At 43.3% G+C, this 19,830-nt stretch overlaps 1 protein-coding gene across 4 annotated transcripts in view; it reads right to left on the bottom strand.

The window, feature by feature from the left end:
- Positions 1-310: 310 nt before the first annotated feature.
- Positions 311-19,830, bottom strand: part of TMC5 (transmembrane channel like 5) — a 54,734-nt gene continuing 35,214 nt past the window's right edge. For 3 of the 4 annotated variants that reach the window (XM_064295648.1, XM_064295649.1, XM_064295651.1), the window contains 9 exons: positions 18,342-18,439; positions 15,782-15,877; positions 12,985-13,060; positions 12,729-12,862; positions 11,284-11,457; positions 5,075-5,153; positions 2,844-2,948; positions 1,654-1,696; positions 311-883 (listed from right to left, as the gene is read on the bottom strand). In XM_064295648.1, the coding sequence (XP_064151718.1) occupies positions 837-883; positions 1,654-1,696; positions 2,844-2,948; positions 5,075-5,153; positions 11,284-11,457; positions 12,729-12,862; positions 12,985-13,060; positions 15,782-15,877; positions 18,342-18,439 (852 nt within the window). In that variant the 3' untranslated portion in view covers positions 311-836. The remainder of the gene's footprint in view (positions 884-1,653; positions 1,697-2,843; positions 2,949-5,074; positions 5,154-11,283; positions 11,458-12,728; positions 12,863-12,984; positions 13,061-15,781; positions 15,878-18,341; positions 18,440-19,830) is intronic. The other variant, XM_064295650.1, reaches the window with a different exon arrangement.

Here is a 19,830-nt window from a genome sequence, read left to right as displayed (position 1 = left end):
TCAGATAGTAGATTTTTTACTACTGTCGTAAATAAGAAATGCCAGATAATGAGAGCCGATAAGTGAGGAGTACCTGTACGTACATACACCCACACATATGCATATACACAGATGACACAGATAGAGATTAAAAACATCACCACTGATTTATGATGTTGGTTCACAATAAGACTGATGGTCATATATGAAACCTCATAGGAGCAGAATCCCACTCTATACCAAAAGACTCATGTACTTCATATGCACTAAACCCAAAAACAGCTCTAAACATACAGTCCAAGACCTCTGGTTATATTTCGCCTTTGGGTGACATGGCAATGTTTTTAGTTCAGAGTCACAAACAAATGTAAGTTCCATAATTCAGAGGTTTCACATCCCTGACTGAGGATCACATCTCTATTCAGCCTGGGACACTTAGCACCAATTTCCAAACCTTTGCCAGGAAAGCAAAGTGACATACCTCTGACTTGACGTCTGGGGGAAGAAATCTCTAAGGTCCAATAAGTCATATGCATATTTCTTGAAGATTAAATACATCATTCCCAGGTTATCTCTTCCAAGATTTTTGTGGGCTAGTTTAAATATTACAACAGTCTTTATTAGAAAACTCAAAGTGTTTTATCTTGAAAAATCAGCAATTCATTCAGGTGTTAAAAAACTGCAGGGAATGCCCAATTTTCTTTTGGTATTTACATTGTGGTGCATTTCCACTCTTGGCTAAAGGCTTCTGTAATTCTCCTTCTGGGCAGCTCCTAAAGGTCCACGTGTCATGAAGTTGTTGTTCTACTTTTATATTCTTTCTTTATTTGATTGTTGTCTGGCTAGCACAGCCATCATCAGGCCTTTGGATTATTTTCTTGAATGGATCTCCTATATCGCAGGTCTGAGTTTGACAAGAGGAAAGAAAAGTTAGCACAGACATGCACTGCCCCATCTCTACAAGGGAAGACCAAGTTGGCCTTCAAGATCCCACAGCTTCTTGGGCCTTCCTTACCCCCTTGTTTTTAGTTTCTTCTATCTTCCTCCTTGAATCCCTATCATTGAATGTTTTCAGTAAATGCCATGCCAAAAAAGATGAGGGGTTGGTTGGTTGGTTTCTTCTCCAGCATCCATTCCCCTTTTGGCATCAGCCCCAGGTTGTCTTTGGGAAGTCCCCCTCCCTGCACTCTTAGTCTGTGTAGCCTGGTATGGTCACACCATCTTTATCCTGAGATGGGGCATGTGACTCAGATCTGGCCAATGAAATCATGTTTTCCATGGCCACAGCAATTGTTTCAGGGAAAGGCACATCACCCAACTAGATCTAATGAAACGGTATGAGAATTCTGGGTTTCTCTTTCCTAGTAGACATCAATCTGAAATATAAGAAGCTGATAAAGCTGTCTTACAATAAGTAGAAAGAGCCTATGTGAGAAAGGATCTAGCATGAAGAGCTGAACAGAAAGACAGAAACCAGGTTCTGGTGACGTAATGTAGCCCCTGCTTCTAGCCATGCCTAAAACAAGAACTGTTCTTTGATTTTTGCTTAAACCAGTTTGGGTTGGGTCTTGCAATTGAAAAAGTAACAGATATGCGGGCAATTCTGACCCTCTGTCATGAGATATGTCATCTGAATAAATTAGTGTCTTATTCAGTGCCAGCTCGGTTACTCACCAGGAGTAGCATCACGTTCCCCCAAATGCAGAGGGCCTTGTTGCTGAAAAGAAGAAAATAGGCAACCGCATCACTGGAAGGGAATGTAGGTCCTGGGTCTTGTATAGGTGGAAAGCTTTATGAGCCCCCACCATTGTAAAAGTAAGGGGTGACAGCCAAGGCTCAGCCATAGAAATATCTAGCTTTTTTTTAATCTTTATTTTTTTATGGACAGTGATTCTGTTCTTCCATTCATTCACTTAACAGATATTTACTGAGCATTTACAATATGCCAGGTAATATATTAGAATTTGGGACTGCAAGGCTGTAGGCAGTCCCTACCCTCATGGAGCTTACAGTTGGTCCTCTAGACCCCTTACCCAAATTGTGCTGACAGTATGTATTTGGGCACAGAGAGTTAATTACACAGCAGTCCCTTTCATTGGGTTCAAAACTTTAGTAGTAGTGGTATTTAAATGAAGGTGGGTTTACTATTTATCAGTATTTTCCAAGGAAGCCAGCAAGGGCTTTAGAATTAGAAAGGGCAGGGCTTCAGGTATCTCTTATATCTTCTTGGTAGGAATATAAATTGATATAATTTTTTTAAGAGAGTGATATAGCAGTATCTATTAAAATTACCATGCTCATGCTCTGTAGCAGAAATACTCAAGATAACTGTAACAAAAATGTTTCATTATACTATTTTTAGTAGTTAAAAAAAAAAACTGGAAACAACCCAAATGTCTAAGACATAATATTAAGTGGGGAAACAAAGTTATGATATTATTTGTATATATACCCTACTTTTGTAAGCAATAAATGCCTTTCCTAGATGCATATATGTTTTCAGATGCCTAGGGAAAAAGGTCTGGAAGAACATACACTGAACCATTAATAATGGGAGGAGGTTACAGGGCACTTTTAGTCTCAGCAAGATATCCCTTGGTATTACCAGATAATATAAAAGCATATGAGATCCACAAGGAAAGGGGCTTTGTTTTGTTCACCTTGATAACCCTGGCACCTAAAACAAGGCCGGGCATGGAAAGTGTTGAATGGTATTATGTTTTAAGTAAAAAAAAATTACAGAAATGTTTAACAGTAGAAAGTGAAGTCCCTTATGTGATGCCAAGAGCTGGTATCTAGTTTCCTGCTGCACTTTTAAGGAGGCAAGTCTGTGTCACAGGGTCCCCAGGCAACTTCTAGCTCACCTCCACCTCTCTCCTTTCCAGTGTAAGTGAGCTGGGGTTCGCTCTCTTCTCCACATTCTGCAGCTTAAGCAGCTTCTCTATCAGGAACATTTTATCTTTGCCCTCCTGCCAAGAAGAATCAAAACAAAACAAAAACACAGAGGATAATGATGGTGTGGGGTTGAAAAGCAATTAATGGGAAGAAGGGGATTTTTAGGTTTTTAGAATCCTAGAAGGTGGAGAGAGGTTGCTGCCATGTTTTCTCTTCTTGAAAGAAAAGAAACATTTCACAGCAAAGCCAGATTGTCCCAGAGAGCCTTCCTCCATTGTAATATTCCTCTCAAAAGGAATTCCCCTAGTATGCTTGAATAGTAGCCTTCTTCTAGAAGCAATTTCCATGCTATTGTCTGAAGCCCCAGGACAAATGGTTTTCAATATGCCCCTCCTTGGCAGACTCTCTGCTCCAGGACTCTGGCAGGGCACCTAATTTGCTGGCTTTGTCCGGTCCTCCCACTGAAAAGCCCCAAGCTTATAGCTCTGCGCCTGAGGATGTCAAGTACGTTTCTTTGGGGAGTTATCTGTGTTAATGGAACAGAAACACGGCCCTGCTGCATTCATCCAGATCAACAATTGGGAAGGGGAAAAGGGAAGAGAACATGGCCTCCCCAGGATTAAAAAAAAAAAAAAAACCCAATGCCATCATTCCGACTCATAGCAACACTATAGGGCAGAGTAGAACTGCCCCGTAGAGTTTCCAAGGAGTGCCTGGCGGATTCAAACTGCTGACCTTTTGGTTCACAGCCATAGCACTTAACCACTATGCCACCAGGGTTTCCTGTTGCAGAATAAGAGAGGGATATATTCCCCCCGTGTGCTGTGGTGTAGGAAGCACTGTTGATTGCCCAGTCTAGGTTAATGATGGTAGTCCCATTTCCCATGCCTGTTTCTCTTTAAACTTTCACCCACTAATTTTAGCATCCATCAGTGGATCTTGCTTGCAACAATTATTACTGTGGGGTTTGCTTCATGATGATATTCTGTGTTTCTCATTCCTTCTACAGTTATTAATTGGAGTTCTCCTGTAAGGAAGCACTGTCCCTGGGAACTGGTATTATTAACAAGTCTGCCAGCTGTCTTGGATATAGCACAGTTATTTGGAAATCTCTGGTCTGTAGCTTCTGTTTTCATACTTTAGTGCAGGATGACCCTGAGAGTTTGTAAAAATGCAAATTCCTAGGTGCCACCCAAGAGATTTTGATTCCAAGAGGCGGAACTGCATTGTAGTTAAGAGCATATAGCCTTTGGAGTCAATCTGCCAGGTTCAAATCCCACAATTTACTAGCCCTGTAATTTGGGGCAAGTCACTTCACTCCGTAAGCCTCAGTTTCCTATGCTTCTTAGTTCAATCAAGTATACAAGCCCAAATGGGCAACACCTTCCCAAAAGCAAAGACAAGAAGGCAGGAAGGGACGGAAAAACTGGACGAATGGACATGGGGAATCCGGGGTGGAGTGGAAAAGGGGGATAGTGCTGACACAAAACAGGGATTGCAAACCAATGTCACAAAACAATTTGTGTATATAATTTTTGAATGAGAAACTAATTGGTGCTGTTAACTTTCACCTAAAGCACAATAAAATTAAAAAAAAAAAAAAGAACTATAAATGGCCAGAGAAAGAGGGAGATGGTGAACCATTAGAGATTAAAAGAAACTTAAGAGACCTATCAACCAAATGCAATGTGTGGCCTTTTTCTGGATCCTGATTCGAGCAGCCCTCCTGTAAAAAGACACTTAATGGAACAAGTAGGGAAATTTGAACATTAACTGGATATTAAATGATATTGAGGAATTATTGGTAAGTTTTATGTGTGACGATGATACTATGGTTATGTTGTTTTTAAAATATTTTTCTCTTAGAGATTCATATAGAAGTTTTGACAGATGAAATTATATATCCTAGATTTTGCTTTGAAATAATCCAGAGATTTGCAGGGTAGGGGTAGTGTAGAGGAAATGAAACTAGCATTGTGTAGCTGATTCCAATTCATGGTGAACCGGTGTGTGTCAGAGTAGAACTGTGCTCCATAGGGTTTTCAGTGGCTGAGTTTTCCCAAGTAAGTATATTTATGTTGATACCTGGTGGTGGGTATATGAGAATTCACTGTACTATTCTATTTTGGAGGATGTTCAGAAACTTCCATTATAAAATGTTTAAAAAAGAAGAGAGGGTAGAGGGAGCAAGGAGACTTACATTAATGATCTGTTCATGAAGTAGTCTGATCATCACCTTCCTTCCCTGTGTGATCTGCCAGTAAAGGTAAGTGATGATTCTGGAAAAGAAGAGAAGAATGACAGACACTCTTGCCAATGCTTTACAGGCTCCAAATTTCACTTGGGTGAAAAGGATGTGATATTTGATTGCAAATGGATTTTGGCAAGGGTGTTCCTGAAAAGGTGTGTTGGGGCAAGTTGTAGGATGAATACATTAGTGCAGTGGTTCCCAACTTGGCTGCACATGGAATCATCTAGGAGGTTGCTCTAGAATCTAGATCAACTCGTTCCAATACTGTCTGTTTTTGAGTTTTGCCTCTTTCCATGAGGCGTTATAATCTCAAATGCCAACAGAGCTAGCCTTCTTAAGAGGGATAGTCATTATTCATCCATCCAGTCCTTTCAATGCAGGAATATGGGATCTTGCATGTGGATTTCCATGCCAGAAACTGGCAGATCTTCTACTTTTTAACAAGAAGCCAGAAATTTTTATTTTTAATCTGAAAATTAAACCACAAACCCATAGCACTGAGGATGTGAACTACAACTTGTCTACAGATCACATCTGGCCCTGGAACTGCCATTTTTTAAGTCTGCTCAACAACATGCTGCCTCTTCCATTTTTTAAATATATATTTTATTTCTGGTAAAAATATACACAGCAAAACCCACTCTCATTCAACAGTTTCTAGACATATGATCAGTGACACTGGTTACATTCTTCATATTGTGTCAATATTCTCGTTATTTCTGTTTTGGTTGTTTTGCTCCCATTGACTTAAACTCTTTGCCCCCCAACTTTCTCATCTATACTTTAAAATAGCTGTTGTCCATTTGGTCTTATATAGATGATTTTTTTATAAGATCACAATACTCAAGGTTGACAATCTTTATGTTTTGAGCTAAAGTTTTATTTAAAGGTTACTTCAGGGGATAGTTTCCATTCAAGTTTTGAAGAGTAACTCAGGACAATATTCTCAGGGAGTCCTCTAGGAGTCAAGTAAGTTTGGATTCTTCAAGAATTTGAAGTGCTGTTCCATTTTTCTCCCTTTCTATCAGAATCCATCTACTGTGTCCCTGATCAGAACATTCAGTAGTGGCAGCCGGGCACCGTCTAGTTCTTCTGGTCTCAAGGTAGAGAAGGCATTGGTTCATGGAGACAATGCTGCCTCTTTCTTTTGAACAATTATTTAGGATTCCTTTGCTTTCATGTAAATCCAGCTCTGTCTCTCCTGGTATACTTAAACTGGGAGCTACTAAGGCAAAAATAAGTGTTATTCTGGGTTTTTCTAACATGGTAAATTCCAGGAAAACAGCCATCCAACTCCTGAGCTACTACTAAGAGGCAGCACTAATGTACTGTAAAGATCACCAGGGCATGGGGTCAGTCAGACCTGGGCCACCATTTACAAGAGGTAGGACTTTGGTTTCCTTCTGTAAGATGGGAATAATACCACCTTAACTTCCTCAGGGATGGGTGTATTATGTAGATCAACTGTGGTCAACAGATTTTTTTGTCTAACATCAGGTGCAGTGCACTACTCAGTTCTGGCTGTCTAGGTGACACCTAACATAGGAAAGAGGCCAGCCAAGGGAAACTACCAAGGAGGTGGGCTTCAGAGAGAGATGGAACACACCAACCATCCATGCCTAGAGATGTCTCCATGGTTACCACCTAACGAAGGGAGCTTATGAGAGTAAGAAACCAATTAGTTCAGGGAGAAGGGATGGAAGAATCATTATATTTCCCAACAGTGATACACATAGAAAAACATGGCTTCACGTCTCGTAAATAATTTGTGTGATCTGGTGAAAGAAACACCAAACTCACAGCAATGGTCATGACAGAACACCAAGGCTACAGATATAGCAGAACACATATCCCAGAAACATGACCAAAGTTTGGGAAACTCTCCCATGATGATGATCAATATTTACAGAAGTTTCCAAACACTAGTCCATTAGGACCTCAGAGTCACTTGGAGGAACTTATTATAAAGATTCTTTGATCCTAGGAATGGACCTACCACTGTATCCAAAGCTTTAGGGAGTGGAGGTGGGAAATTCATGTTTTTGAAAAAACTCTCTGGATAATTCTGATGTAGGAACTACTCCTATGAGTGGAGACACCTGAGTTATGGCCCCAGTTGTGCCTGTGACTCACCCAGTATAATACCAGGTGCATTAAACGTAGCCCATGAAATCTGTGGCTAATTGCCTCCACGAACAACTGTTTCCTTTGCCATGAGACCAGAAGAACCAAATGGTACCCGGCTACCATTACTGAACATTTTGATCAAAGATTTCATAGAGGAATCCTGATCAAAAAGGGGAAAATGCAGATAGAATTTCAAATTCTCACAGACTCCAGACTTTCTGGAGCCAGGGAGGCTGGAGGAACCCCTGAAACTAACTGCCCTGAGATAACCTTTAAACCTTAAGCCAGAAATATCCCCTAAAGCCTTCTTAAAACCAAACAATAGTTTAGCTTAACTAGTGAAGAATGTCCGCCTTGAGCACTGTCTTCTTTTAAAGAACCATCTATATGGGATCAAACTGACAACAGATACTCAAAACACTAGATAGGAACCTCAGGGACAGTGAGTTTGTGTTAATGGAGGAGGAGCAATTCAGAAAAGGAGGATGAGAATGGTTGCACAACTCAAAGAATATAATCAATGTCACTGAATTGTACATGTAGAAACGGTTCAATTGGTGTATATTTTGCTGTGTATTTTCAACAACAAAAAAGTCTCCCATGGCCCTCTGAACTGCACCAGACTTCAGAGGGCATCTAGTCCAATGGCCCATCACACGCAAGAATTTTTCCTAGAGCAGCTTTTCCCAAACAATAGTTTTTGGAGAACCACTGTCATCATTTTTGCCTTATCGTTTTATCACTTGTACTTTACTTAATATTTTTCCTTAAACTGGCTCACTTTTTGATTTGAACGCGTTCAGTACTTGGGCCTCTTTATCTACACACTCTCCTCCTTGGTGATCTCATCCTGTCTTGTGGCTTTAAATACCATCCTTATGCTGATAAGTCCCAAATTTTTATCTCCAGCCTGTACCTCTTCCCTGACCTCCAGATTCTTATAGACAACTATCTCCATACCCTTACTTGGATGTCTGACAGACATCTCAAACTTAGCATGTCCACAGCAGCTCTTGCCCCACCTGCTATCTTCTTGGGTTCAGATAATGGTGATTGCATTCTCCCAGGTACTCTGGTAAAAAATCTGGCCATCCTCCCTGATGCCACCTCTCATACCTCACAACCAATTCTTCAGGAAATCACGCTAACTTACCTTCAAAATATATCCAGAATCTGATCACTTCTCACCTCTTCCACTACTACCACCCTGGTACAAGCCACACCTGGGTTATTGCAAAAGCCTCCTGTATTGGGTTGAATAGTGTTCCTCCAAAATTCATGTCCACCCAGAACCTCAAAATATGAACTTATTTGGAAATAGGGTCTTTGCATATATAACTAGTTAGGTTAAAATGAGGTCATACAAGATTAGGATGGCCCTAAATCCAATATGACTGGTGTCCTCACAAGAAGAGGAGAGGACACACGGAGACACAGACACACAGAGGCCATGTGACAACACAGGCAGAAACTGGACTGTTGCAGCTGCAAGTCCAGGAATGCTAAGTATTGTCAGCAACCACTAGGAAGAGGCCAGAAAAGATTCTTCCCTGAATATTCGGCGTCTGTCTGTGTAATGCATGTTGTTGGCTGCTGTCAAGTTAGTTGGACCCCTACTCATGGCCACCCCATGCAGTCCATAAGGTTTTCACTGGCTGGTTTTCGCAAGTAGATCACTAGGCCTTTCTTCCTAGTCTATCTTAGTCTGGAAGCTCCACTAAAACCTGTTCAGTGTCCTAGCAACATCCAAGCCTCCACTGACAGACAGGTGGTGACCTGCACATGAGGTGCATTGGCCAGAAATTGAATCCAGGTCTCTGCATGGAAGGCGAGAATACTGAGCCACCCTTTGTACTATCACAAATGCTGTCTTGACCCAGTTTTGAGGTCCCAGCTAGAGGCCAGTGTGTTCCCCTTCTTGAACAATTGATTAAATCCGTTCTCCAACCACTCCCCTTACTGGTGTGAGCCACTATGCACCCGCCCGACTCTGCATCAGGGTCAGATACCAAACAAGTAGGGACAGCTTCTATGCCCCACCCACTCTGTTTGCCATACATAAGCCTTCTCCAACAAGTACAGCTTTTTACCCTGTCTCCAGTATAACCCCTGAGTGGCCCCAAGGGGCATGCTGTGTTCTCCCCAGGGAATGGTGAATATAGTAAAACCTTTAAAACTTTCTAGGTCTCTCTTTCTTAATCTGCCTCTGGCCTTACCATATCTCATCCAAAGCACTAGGATTAAAACGCCGTGCTTGCTCTCTTGCCCCATCTACAGTCATCTTTCATCACGGTAGCCTGAGTGATTCTTTTGAAACCTGTCAGATTATGCCACTCCTTTGCTCAAAATCCTGCAACAGTTTACTCCAAGTAGAAGCCAAAGTCCTCAGAATGGACCCTAAGGCCTAAATAATTTGCCCCTCAACCCCTGCCTTACATCTGTAACTCACCCTATCCCCTTCTCCAAGTTCACCTTGCTCTAGTAGCGCTGGCATCCTCACTGGCCTCGAATGTGCCAGGCTTGCTCCTGTGTTAGGGCTCTTAGACTTTATGGTCTCTGCCTGGAACTCTCTCCCAAACATATATCCATACTCCTTATCTCCATCAAGTGATCACATCAGCCAAGCTTCCTTACCCTTTGGCTTCCAGTTGGGTTCAGCCATTGGAGGCAAGAGGCATTATTTTCCCTTACCCCCTCCCTGTTCTGCAAGTAGCTGTCCTCTTTGCCAACAGTTCCTGTCAGGCAGCCCCTGCTCCATGCCCCAGCAATTTCCAGTCTCTGCTAACACCACTCCCTCGCCTTGTCCCTTCAGGCCAAGGGGCCCATAGCAGCTTCCCACTGTGGCTCCCCACACGGTACTTCACCTTCCCTGCCGGTTCTTTTAACCTGCCCATACCTTTGTAAATATTTTCATGAAACTTTCTTCAGTTAAACCCTTTAAGTGAGCCATCAGCCTCCTGCTGGAACCCGGACTACTACTACCAAAGAAAATCTGTCGTGTCAACAAGGATAGAGACCAAATCAGAGGAGAAAATAATAATAAAAGGTTTTATTATTATTATTATGCCAATCTTTATAATTAAATGTGTACTCTGTTTAATCTGGCCTGGCTTTTAATGGAACCTACTGTTTCGTATGATGTGCCCCCCCCTTCCATACACAGGTTAATATATTTAAAATAACATATCTTACAATTGATGTATACATTGAATGTTTCTGATTTCCCCAAAAAGCTGTCATTACGTCAGCGGTGCTTTGGTTGACAAAAATTCAAAGGTAAATACAATATCCTACATATCCCCATACCCACCACATATCAGTAATGCCCAAATCATCCTAACATCTCAGACAGCTAACAGTCTCAGAGCCACACATATAATTTTCCTAAGCATTCTCATAGCCCTTTTTTCATTTTATTCTCATATCATCTCTTAGGAAACCCTGGTGGTGTAGTGGTTAAGAGGTATAGCTGCTTACCAAAAGGTCCGCAGTTCAAATCCACCAGGTGCTCCTTGGAAACCCTATGGGGCCGTTCTACTCTGTTCTATAAGGTCGCTATGAGTCAGAATTTACTCGATGGCAGTGGGTTTGGTATCATCACTTAAGAGAGTCAATAGGTATTGCTTTTTTCATAAAACAGGCAAAGAAACTAGACCAAAAAAAAAAAAAAAAACACCTAACTTGTTGCCATTGAGTCGATTCAGACTCATAGTGACCCTATAGGGCACAGCAGAACTGTCCCATAGAGTTTCCAAGGAGCACCTGGTGGATTCAAACTGCGGACTTTTGGTTAGCAACTGTAGCCCCTAACCACTATACCACCAGGTTTTACCCACCCATTTCCGAGTAGAATCTGGATCATCCACAGTCTTGAACTCTGCCAGAGCCCTCTGCTTCCCCATCCCGTGGGCTGTCCATCTGACAGTCATGAAGTGTCCCCGTCCCCACCTGGACCCCCACCCAGCTGCTTCTGCATCCCCTGCCCCCTACCACCCACCCACTCTCCCCACCCCCTGCCAAGTTCCACTTACAACACAATGAGGGTGAGGATGAAAAAGAAGTGCACGCTTTCAATGAGGTTCCGGTAGATCCAAACAACCCAAACGTAGCCAGGCTTGCTATTTAGGGTATCGATCCAGCTGTAGATGGAGTGAATGAAGTAAGGCAGACCTCGAAATGGGCCACAATCAGCTGAAGGCTTCAATCTGGTAAAACACAGGACAGAAACTCAACTCTGGCATGAGGCTCAGGTATTGTTTATTCTAGAATCAGGGTGTCCTTCCTCGACTCCTGATCTGGAAGTGGCAATTCTTGCCTGTTCCACCCACTGCCCTTTTCTAGCTCACAGCCTCAGCTGAGGTGTTTTGTACTTAGGACCTGTACTCTGAGGACTAGCTGATTAGACCAGGGGTATCATCTGATCCAATGGTGGCCAACACAAAGGCCAGGCAGTGACCTATATGGTATCCTGGCTTGAACCAACAAACTGGACCAATCATTCCCTTCTTGGAAACTTGAATTAAGAAATATGAAGACAGAAGTCTGTCAGCTATAGAAACTGAAGCCGTAACAATGATGGCCATATATAGGCAGTTGTTATCAATGAGCAGAAACTAGAGTGCAGCAGGAAACTGGTTAGAAGAGAAAAAGGAGAGGAGATGTAAAAAGTAGGACATGGTGAAGCAGAAGAGCCTGTCCTGAAGCTCCTTCAGTTCCTGATGGTTCCAGTGCCATATGCATCCTAAAAATCAACTCCCTTAGTTCCTTTGTTCATTCGTTCTACAACTCTACAAAGGTTCATTGAACTTCTACCAGGCACTGTGCTAGCCAGGCCCGGGGGGTCCCATAGTAAACAAACAGACATGGTCCTGCCCTCTTGGGCTTACAGTTTAGTAGAGAAGGAGCATAACTGATGAGTAAACAATGAAACAAACAAAGTGTTAACCATTTCTGACTATAAACAATGGAACGAAGAAAGGAAGCAGAGCCCTAAGAGAAGGAAGGATGAGGATGGTCTGCAGACAGGATGGTCAAGGAAGGGCATGTCTTAGAGATGACATTCAAGCTGAGAACCAGAGGATGGGAAGAAGACAGCCATGCAAGGGAGTGGGGAGGACATCCAAACAAAGGACCATGTGGGGAGGAGCTTGCTGGGACCCCAGAATGGAACAAGAGCATTTGGGCTGGAGGACAGAGGAGCCAAAGGTAGAGGAGGTTGGAGAACATAGGAGGGAGCCAGATCAGACAGGACCTTTCCGTTAGCTTGAGTAAAGTTCTGTTCTCCATGTCAAGGAACTGGCCTATGCCCCTTTCAGGAAGCTTAACACATGGCACAAGCAAGGAAGCTGCTGGTTCCTTACTGTGGCACCCTGATGTGTGACGCCCATGCTAGGATATAGTCTCCTCTTGGTTTTACTGTCTGTTGGTTACTCACCCACCCATCTCTAAAACATCACCTTAAGACCCCATCTCCTACCTCCAGATGGTGATGGCCAGGGTGCACAGGACTCCGGTAAAGGATGGGAAAAAGAGCAATGAGATGAAGAAAGTCATCATCTGTGAGGCCCGCCAGGCTTTGCTCGGAGGCTGGAAATTCATCATCAGGCTGATCTGAGGAGAGAAGCAGCCCATCTCCCATCTGCTGCCCCCACCCCTACAGGTCCCTCCCAGGCCCTCCCCAGGTCACATGTGGCTCCGTGAAGCTGGTTGGGTCCCACTTCGGATGGACACACATTTTTGACATAAAACATGATGAAAAGAGCAATCATTTGGATGAAGGGCAGCAGAGGGCAGAAAAAGATTCCAATCCTGCAAGAGAGAGAGGGTGAATGTCAGAGACCAGAGGACACGTGAGAGGTGGGACTCAGATACGAGGGTTTGGAAAGAAGGGGAAGAGATGGCTTCCATCACAGCTAAGCAGGCAATTTCCGGCCACACCCAGCATCCACAGATGCTCTCTTCCCAAAAATGGCTTTGCAGAGAACGCAGTCACTGAACCAGCAGATGACCTCCAGTATGCCCTAATCTGGCATATCCCGAAGTGGGGGACATGTCCCTCCTCTCTCTGACCCCTCACCCTGTGCTGTTCACGAAGGTCTGAGGCCCTACAGGGACAAGGCATTTAACTGCACTGAGTTACAAGTGAGAAAGGCGTTCCCTCTTCAACCCTCTTCCATGCTTCTGAGGACCCAAAGAAGAAAATCTTCCTTTGATACTAGATTGTCTTTAACTCCTCACACTTGCCAACTCGCTTTTTTATTTATTTATTTATTTATTTTTACCAGACTCCCATTTTGAAAAACAAGTAGGCTTTAGCCTGAGAGCTTCGACAGGCAGCAGCACCTAGCTAAATTTACTGGCTTTTTAAAAATACAATTGCCTTTATTTTCCCAGTTATTTCCAATTTATGTCAAATGACACTTGATTTTACAATTCATTTGTGACTGCAAAAAAAAGATGACTTAAAAAATTTAAGTAAAAACGTGGCAAACCAAAAACCAAACCAGTTGCCACGGAGTCAATTCCAACTCATGGCCACCCCATATATATGGAGCAGAACAACCACTCCATAGGGTTTTCAAGGCTGTGACCTTTTGGAAGCATGTCACCAGGCCTTTCTTCTGAGGCACCTCTGGGTGGACTCGAACTGCCAACCTTTTGGTTAATAGTCAAGGGCTTAACCATTTGTGCCACCCAGGCACTCCAAAAAAAGTGACAGACAACTTAAAACAAAATATTAATTAAATAACACTATAGGTGATACATAAAAAAAAAAAAGATCTGCTATCAAGTCAACTCCAATTCATGGCGGCCCCATGTGTGTCAAAAGTAGAGTGGTGTTTCATAGGGTTTTTGATGGATGATTTTCCCTTGGGAGATCACCAGGCCTGTCTTCCAAGGTGCCTCTGAGTGGGCTTAAACCTACAACCCCTAGTTAGTAGCCTAGAGGTGTTTGTACCACCCAGGGACTCCTCAGGTGATAGAGCCCACCACTCACTGCCACCGAGTCAATTCCAACTCATAGCAACCCTATAGGACAGAGTAGAACTGCCCCACAGAGTTTCCAAGGAGTGCCTCATGGATTCGAACTGCTGACCTTTTGGTTAGCAGCCGTAGCACTTAACCACTACGCCACCAGGGTTTTCCAGGTGATATATAGATATGCCAAAAAATGGGCAGGTTTTCCTCCCCTCGCCTCTACCATCATTCCCCTTTGCATTGCTGTATCACCTTCTTTGAAAACTCACCATCAAAGGCAATATTCTCCTAAAACTCACAGAGGCTAAATCTAATTGCTACAGAAAATGGAAAAGATTTGTGTTTCTGATTGTGCTTATTCACGGTTTATCAACAAAACCCTTAAAGGCACAAACATAACTCCAGCCGTCTCTGTTGGTAGTTTTCCCCCCTCACTGCTCACATTTCTTTTTGGCACCTTCAGTCAAATGGTCACAGAATGAGGGCTAGGGCTTTGGAATTAAAGATACCTGGCACAAAGTCAGCATGGAATGTCTATTAATATCTGTTAAATAAGAAGGTCCCTGGGTGATGCAGTTTGTATCCAACTACCAACCTAAATGTTGGTGGTTCGAACTCATCCAGTGGCACCACGGAAGAAAGGACTCGTGACCTGCTTCCGGAAAGATTATAGCCAAGAAACCCTACGGAGCAGTTCTATTCTATAACACATCAGGTTGCCAAGAGTCAGAATCTGACTTTTTAAAATGTAATAGCTATAGAGGCCCCACCGGACAATACATCAATGAGTGAAGCAGGCCAAAAATAAGAAACACACAGCCCTCTCTGCCTTTCTGTATTTTCCCTCTTCTCTTGGGACAGAAATGCGAAGTAATGTTTTCTACTGTAAGAAAACTAACACCATAAGGGTGATGAGAACTGGCAAATCTATGCTGGTGAGGCAAAGGTTCAAGGTGAGGGACAGGGCAAACTGAAGACACCCAGTGTCCCCAGGTGGCGCAAGTGATTAACGCACTCAGCTACTAACTGAAAGACTGGCAATTCAGGTCCACCCAGAGGCACTACAGAAGAAAGGCCTGGAGATCTTCTTCCCAAAAATCAGCCATTGAAAACCCTATGCAGCACAGTTCTACTCTGATGCACGTGAGATTGCCATGAGCCGAAGTCGACACAATGGCCATTGGTTTGGGGACCCTCGCCAAGGTCAAGGCCCAGCCAATTACTACTACGAAGGAAGACGGGACAGACCTTTCCTTTATTCAAAAGAAGCCAGGAATTTTAAAATGTTATGTAAACCCTCCTGGTCTTTTAATATTGGCGGTTAAATTTTCAGGAAAAGCACTCTGGGGAGTCAGCAAAACACATCCGCAGGCTAATCCCTGCTCTATGGGATCTTGTCTGAAGTCCTCAAGATCTCATAAAGGAAAAGAATAGTCTGGATCTACATTCACATTCTCAGACTGGCTGCACAGATTTAAAAACAACAGCAGATGCTGGGGCCTCGCCAATGAAAGTCCAAGTCCCCAAGTCAGGTGGGAACCACAGACTTACCACACCAGGGTTTGTGCATAGATCAGCTCCAGGACGTTTCTGGCGATGTCAAACTCCTGTAAGCCAAGGCTTGTGATAAGTTTCATCCCAATGATTCTGCAAAAATGTGCTGAGTTTACTACCCAAACCATCAATTTCCTCCTTCAAAAGATTCCCCCAAGGACTATGTCGATCAATTAAGGAGACCCTCACTAGTTGGGAAGAAAGTTGTAAATTCCCTCGCCAATTTTTTTTTTTTTTTAAGTTCTAAGTATAAGCATGTTTTTGAAGAAATAATTTCATTCCTCTGATGTTAGTGGAAATAAGTACACAATGAACAAGAGGTTTGTTATAAAAATTGAGGGAAAATGGAATTAATACAATGCATTCAAATGGGGTGCTGCTAGAATGATTTAAAGAAACCCAGAGAACATTTTTAAACCGAATTATTTCAGCCAGCACACATATTATCTTGTTTAGCAGTCCTGGTGGCACAATGGTTAAGCAATCGTTTGCTAACAGAAAATTGGCGGTTTGCGCCCACCCAAGGGCTCTGAGGGAGAAAGAAGCCCTGGTGGAAGAGTGGGTAGGCAGTTATCTGCTAACTGATAAAAGTCAGCAGTTCAAAGCCACCAGCACTCCACAGGACAGAGATGTGGCAATCTGCTTCCATAAAGATTTACAGCCTTGGAAACAGTTCTACTCTGTCCTACAGGGTCACTGTGAGTCAGAATTGACTCGACAACAGTGGGTTTAGAGGCTCCTCGGGAGAAAGACCTGGCGATACGCTCCCATAAAGATTACAGCCTCGGAAACTGTATGGAACAGTTCTATTCTGTCACAGGGGGTCACTATGAGTTGAAAACTGACAAGATAGCAGTAAACAACAACGATTATCTTGTTTATACCATTCTTTGCTTATTAAACCTTTTTTCTCACAGGCCATAGGAACTCAACACCCTCCAACCCAAATAAACCCAAAATTGCTTAAGTTTTTGGATACTGCTGTCAATGGTTAAGAGTTCGGCTACTAACCAAAAGGTCAGGAGTTTGAATCCATCAGCCACTCCTTGCTAACTCTATGGGGGCAGTTCTACTCTGTCCTGTAGGGTCACTATGGGTTAGAACCAACTCGACGGCACCTAACAACAACGACAAATCCAGATTAAGAAGCCCTGGTGGCATAGTGGTTAAGAGGTTGGCTGCTAATCAAAAGGTTAGTAGTTCGAATCCACCAACTACTCCTTGGAAACTTTATAGGGCAGTTCTACCCTGTCCTATAGGGTTGCCATAAGTCGGAATGACTCAACGGCAAAGGGGTTTTTTTTTTTTAAATCCAGATCAATAGTGTTTCCCTATTTTCTAAATCCACAAGAGGGAAGCAAAGGTCTCCGTTTACCCTGCGGAGAGCTGAGACCACACCGCTTTCTTTATACAGAGGAGTTATCATCAGAAAAACTTTTCACCTTTATGTCCAGGCCCTGGACAGAAGCTGGAATAAGAGTGAGTTTGGGTAGAACCGGGTGGAGAAATGTGGCTTTCAACCTATGTGGCATTCAGTCTATATGGCATTCAGCCTATGTGGCATTCAGCCTACACGCTGAGGGAAGAATCACACCTTATCCCTAGATCCTAAATCAACAGCTCATACAAACATGCAAATGTCTACATTACAATAAATTAAAATAAATGAATAAGTAAACAGAGGACCACATACAGGTCAGTGATGACAGTCCCTCAACATTTAATATTAGTGGCTAATTTATTTCTATCACTTATACTTGGCGAGGTCTAAAATAAAAGCTAGTATATAAATTAAATTAAAACTATGACCTAAGTTTATACGCACTGACAGGGAAAGATGCCAATGGATAGTAATAAGGTTAGATAAACGCACATTCCACTGTGATTCTACACTGTGACCATTCTTTGGTTTTTAAAAATTATATAGCACACACACATACAGCAGTATGTGTACATAGGCATAGAAAAAAAATCTGGGAGGATATTCACTCAACGATTAAAATATCTACGGTGGATAGGATTTCAAATGGCCCTCAGTTTCTGTGTATTATTTTCAGAACTGTTGTAAGAGAAGGTTGTAAAGGGCCTACTGAACCAAACGAACTGTGCCAACAGGACTGTAGGTCAAGGTGGAATCTTAGTTAATTCAGACGGAAGCAATATTCCAGGGGACAACAGGCAGACCTGGAACGATGCATCCTCTGAGCGCGTAAGGGGTCTGTACTTCCTGCCTAGCCCAGAATCGGGCTGTGGTTACGGAGTCAGGTAGTTATTACTCAAGACTGACAAACAGATACTTTGTTGTTGTTGTTGTTAGCTGCCCCCAACTCATGGCGACCCCGTGCACAATGGGACAAAACAGTCCCTGGTCCTGCATCATCCCCATGATGGGTTGTGGATCAGACCAAGGTGACCCACAGGGTTTTCTGCTCAGCACCACAGCAAATGCAAAGCCTCCAGTGACAGACGGGTAGGGACTACATTTAAAGTACACTGGCCCGCGTGTAAGGCGAGAATGCTACCACTGAACCACTACTGCCCCCCAAGAGTTACTTACTTCCTCAGAAACTCCCCCAGAAAGGAATCAGCCAAAGAGAACACGAAATCCATCAGAAGGAGCCGGTAGATTTCCTGGCCAATGAGAGTTTCCCAACACTGGAAGGCAATCAAGAGTCAGGATACAAGATGGGGATGTTACCTCCGCCCATTCTCATTAGCACGCGGCTGGCAGCTCAGTCTGACCAAGTGCTTGTGTACCCAGAAAAGACTGGCATTCTTGGCAAAAATGCACCACTAGGCTGATTTTATTTTCAAGGGCGTTCACTCCCTTTCTCCCTATTAAGGCTGTCTTCCACATGCACCAAACCTCACCATCTCTCCTCTCAAAACTTTCCATCTCTGTCCTAGCTCCTCTGGATCCCAATTCTCAGCCAGGGATAATGAGCTTCTTCCAGAAAACAGAAGGCATCCATGGTTAATAACGCCTCCACTCTTTTTGCTTATCGATCTTAGGTAAAAATCAATTCATATCTGTTGGATTAAGGAAGTCGCCTAGAGGATTAAGGATTAAAAATTGATTCATATCTGTTGGTTTAAGGAACTCAGCCTAATGGTGCATTTTTGCCAATACAGGGTCTTCTTTTCTGGGTACGCAAGCAGGGTGCCTTGGCTTGCACAAACTGGAAGTTTGCATCAGTCAGTTTATGAAACTGGTGGTCAGTAACTTTTGCAGGCAGTTGTCGCCGTAAACTGATGGACCAACAGCAGGGGCAGGTTATCTAACAGGCAAGGTAAGCACAGTGCTTACCTTGTTTACTAGATCATCTTTAATGAACAAATTCACATTTTTTCACCACATCAAAGATTCTGCTTCTACGTATGGCTGGCGTCTGTCTCTTTCCCAACTCCACAGCACCTTCTTATAGAATCAAAGCCTCTTTTCAAATTTACAGTCTCTGACAGGGGTGGATGACCCAATAAGCAAGGTAAGCACAGGCTTACTTGTGCTTACTTACTAATCTCTATGTGAAATTGTTCACTACAGATTAGTAAGCAAGCACAAGTAAGTCTGTGCTTACCTTGCTTACTGGATAATACAGCCCTGACCAGCAGCAGCTTTTTGATTCGGCTAAAGGAGGAGAGGGAAGTTTTGAGTGCACAGCACAAGGATAATGGATGGATGGATGGACAGACTGACAGACGGACAGATGAACAGATAGATGTGGAAGAACAACATGGGGTCTGCTCTGAACAGCCCAACTTGGAGGACTGGTTTGGAACCTAAGGAGGGAAGGTGAGGGTGCCATGTCATGTAAGATGGTTTGACTTTAGACACAAGTAGTGCTATTTTGGGGCCCCGGGGACAAAGAGTAACTGAGGTAGAGAGAGGTCCCTATTCCCCTGACTCCATTTTGAGCCACAAGGCAGCCTGGGTACCCTGAGGATCCAGAATGACCAACAGCTAAGGGCAATTCGGGGTGTGGAGTCCCATTTTCACGAGGACCCCATTAGCAGGGAGCAGCATCCTAATAAGACCAGGAAGACTG

Source organism: Loxodonta africana, chromosome 12 (genome assembly GCF_030014295.1).
Source record: "Loxodonta africana isolate mLoxAfr1 chromosome 12, mLoxAfr1.hap2, whole genome shotgun sequence".
Classification (NCBI taxonomy): Eukaryota; Metazoa; Chordata; class Mammalia; order Proboscidea; family Elephantidae; genus Loxodonta; species Loxodonta africana.
The sequence above is the reverse complement of the archived record's forward strand: the minus strand, read 5'-3'. Positions and strand labels throughout refer to the sequence as shown.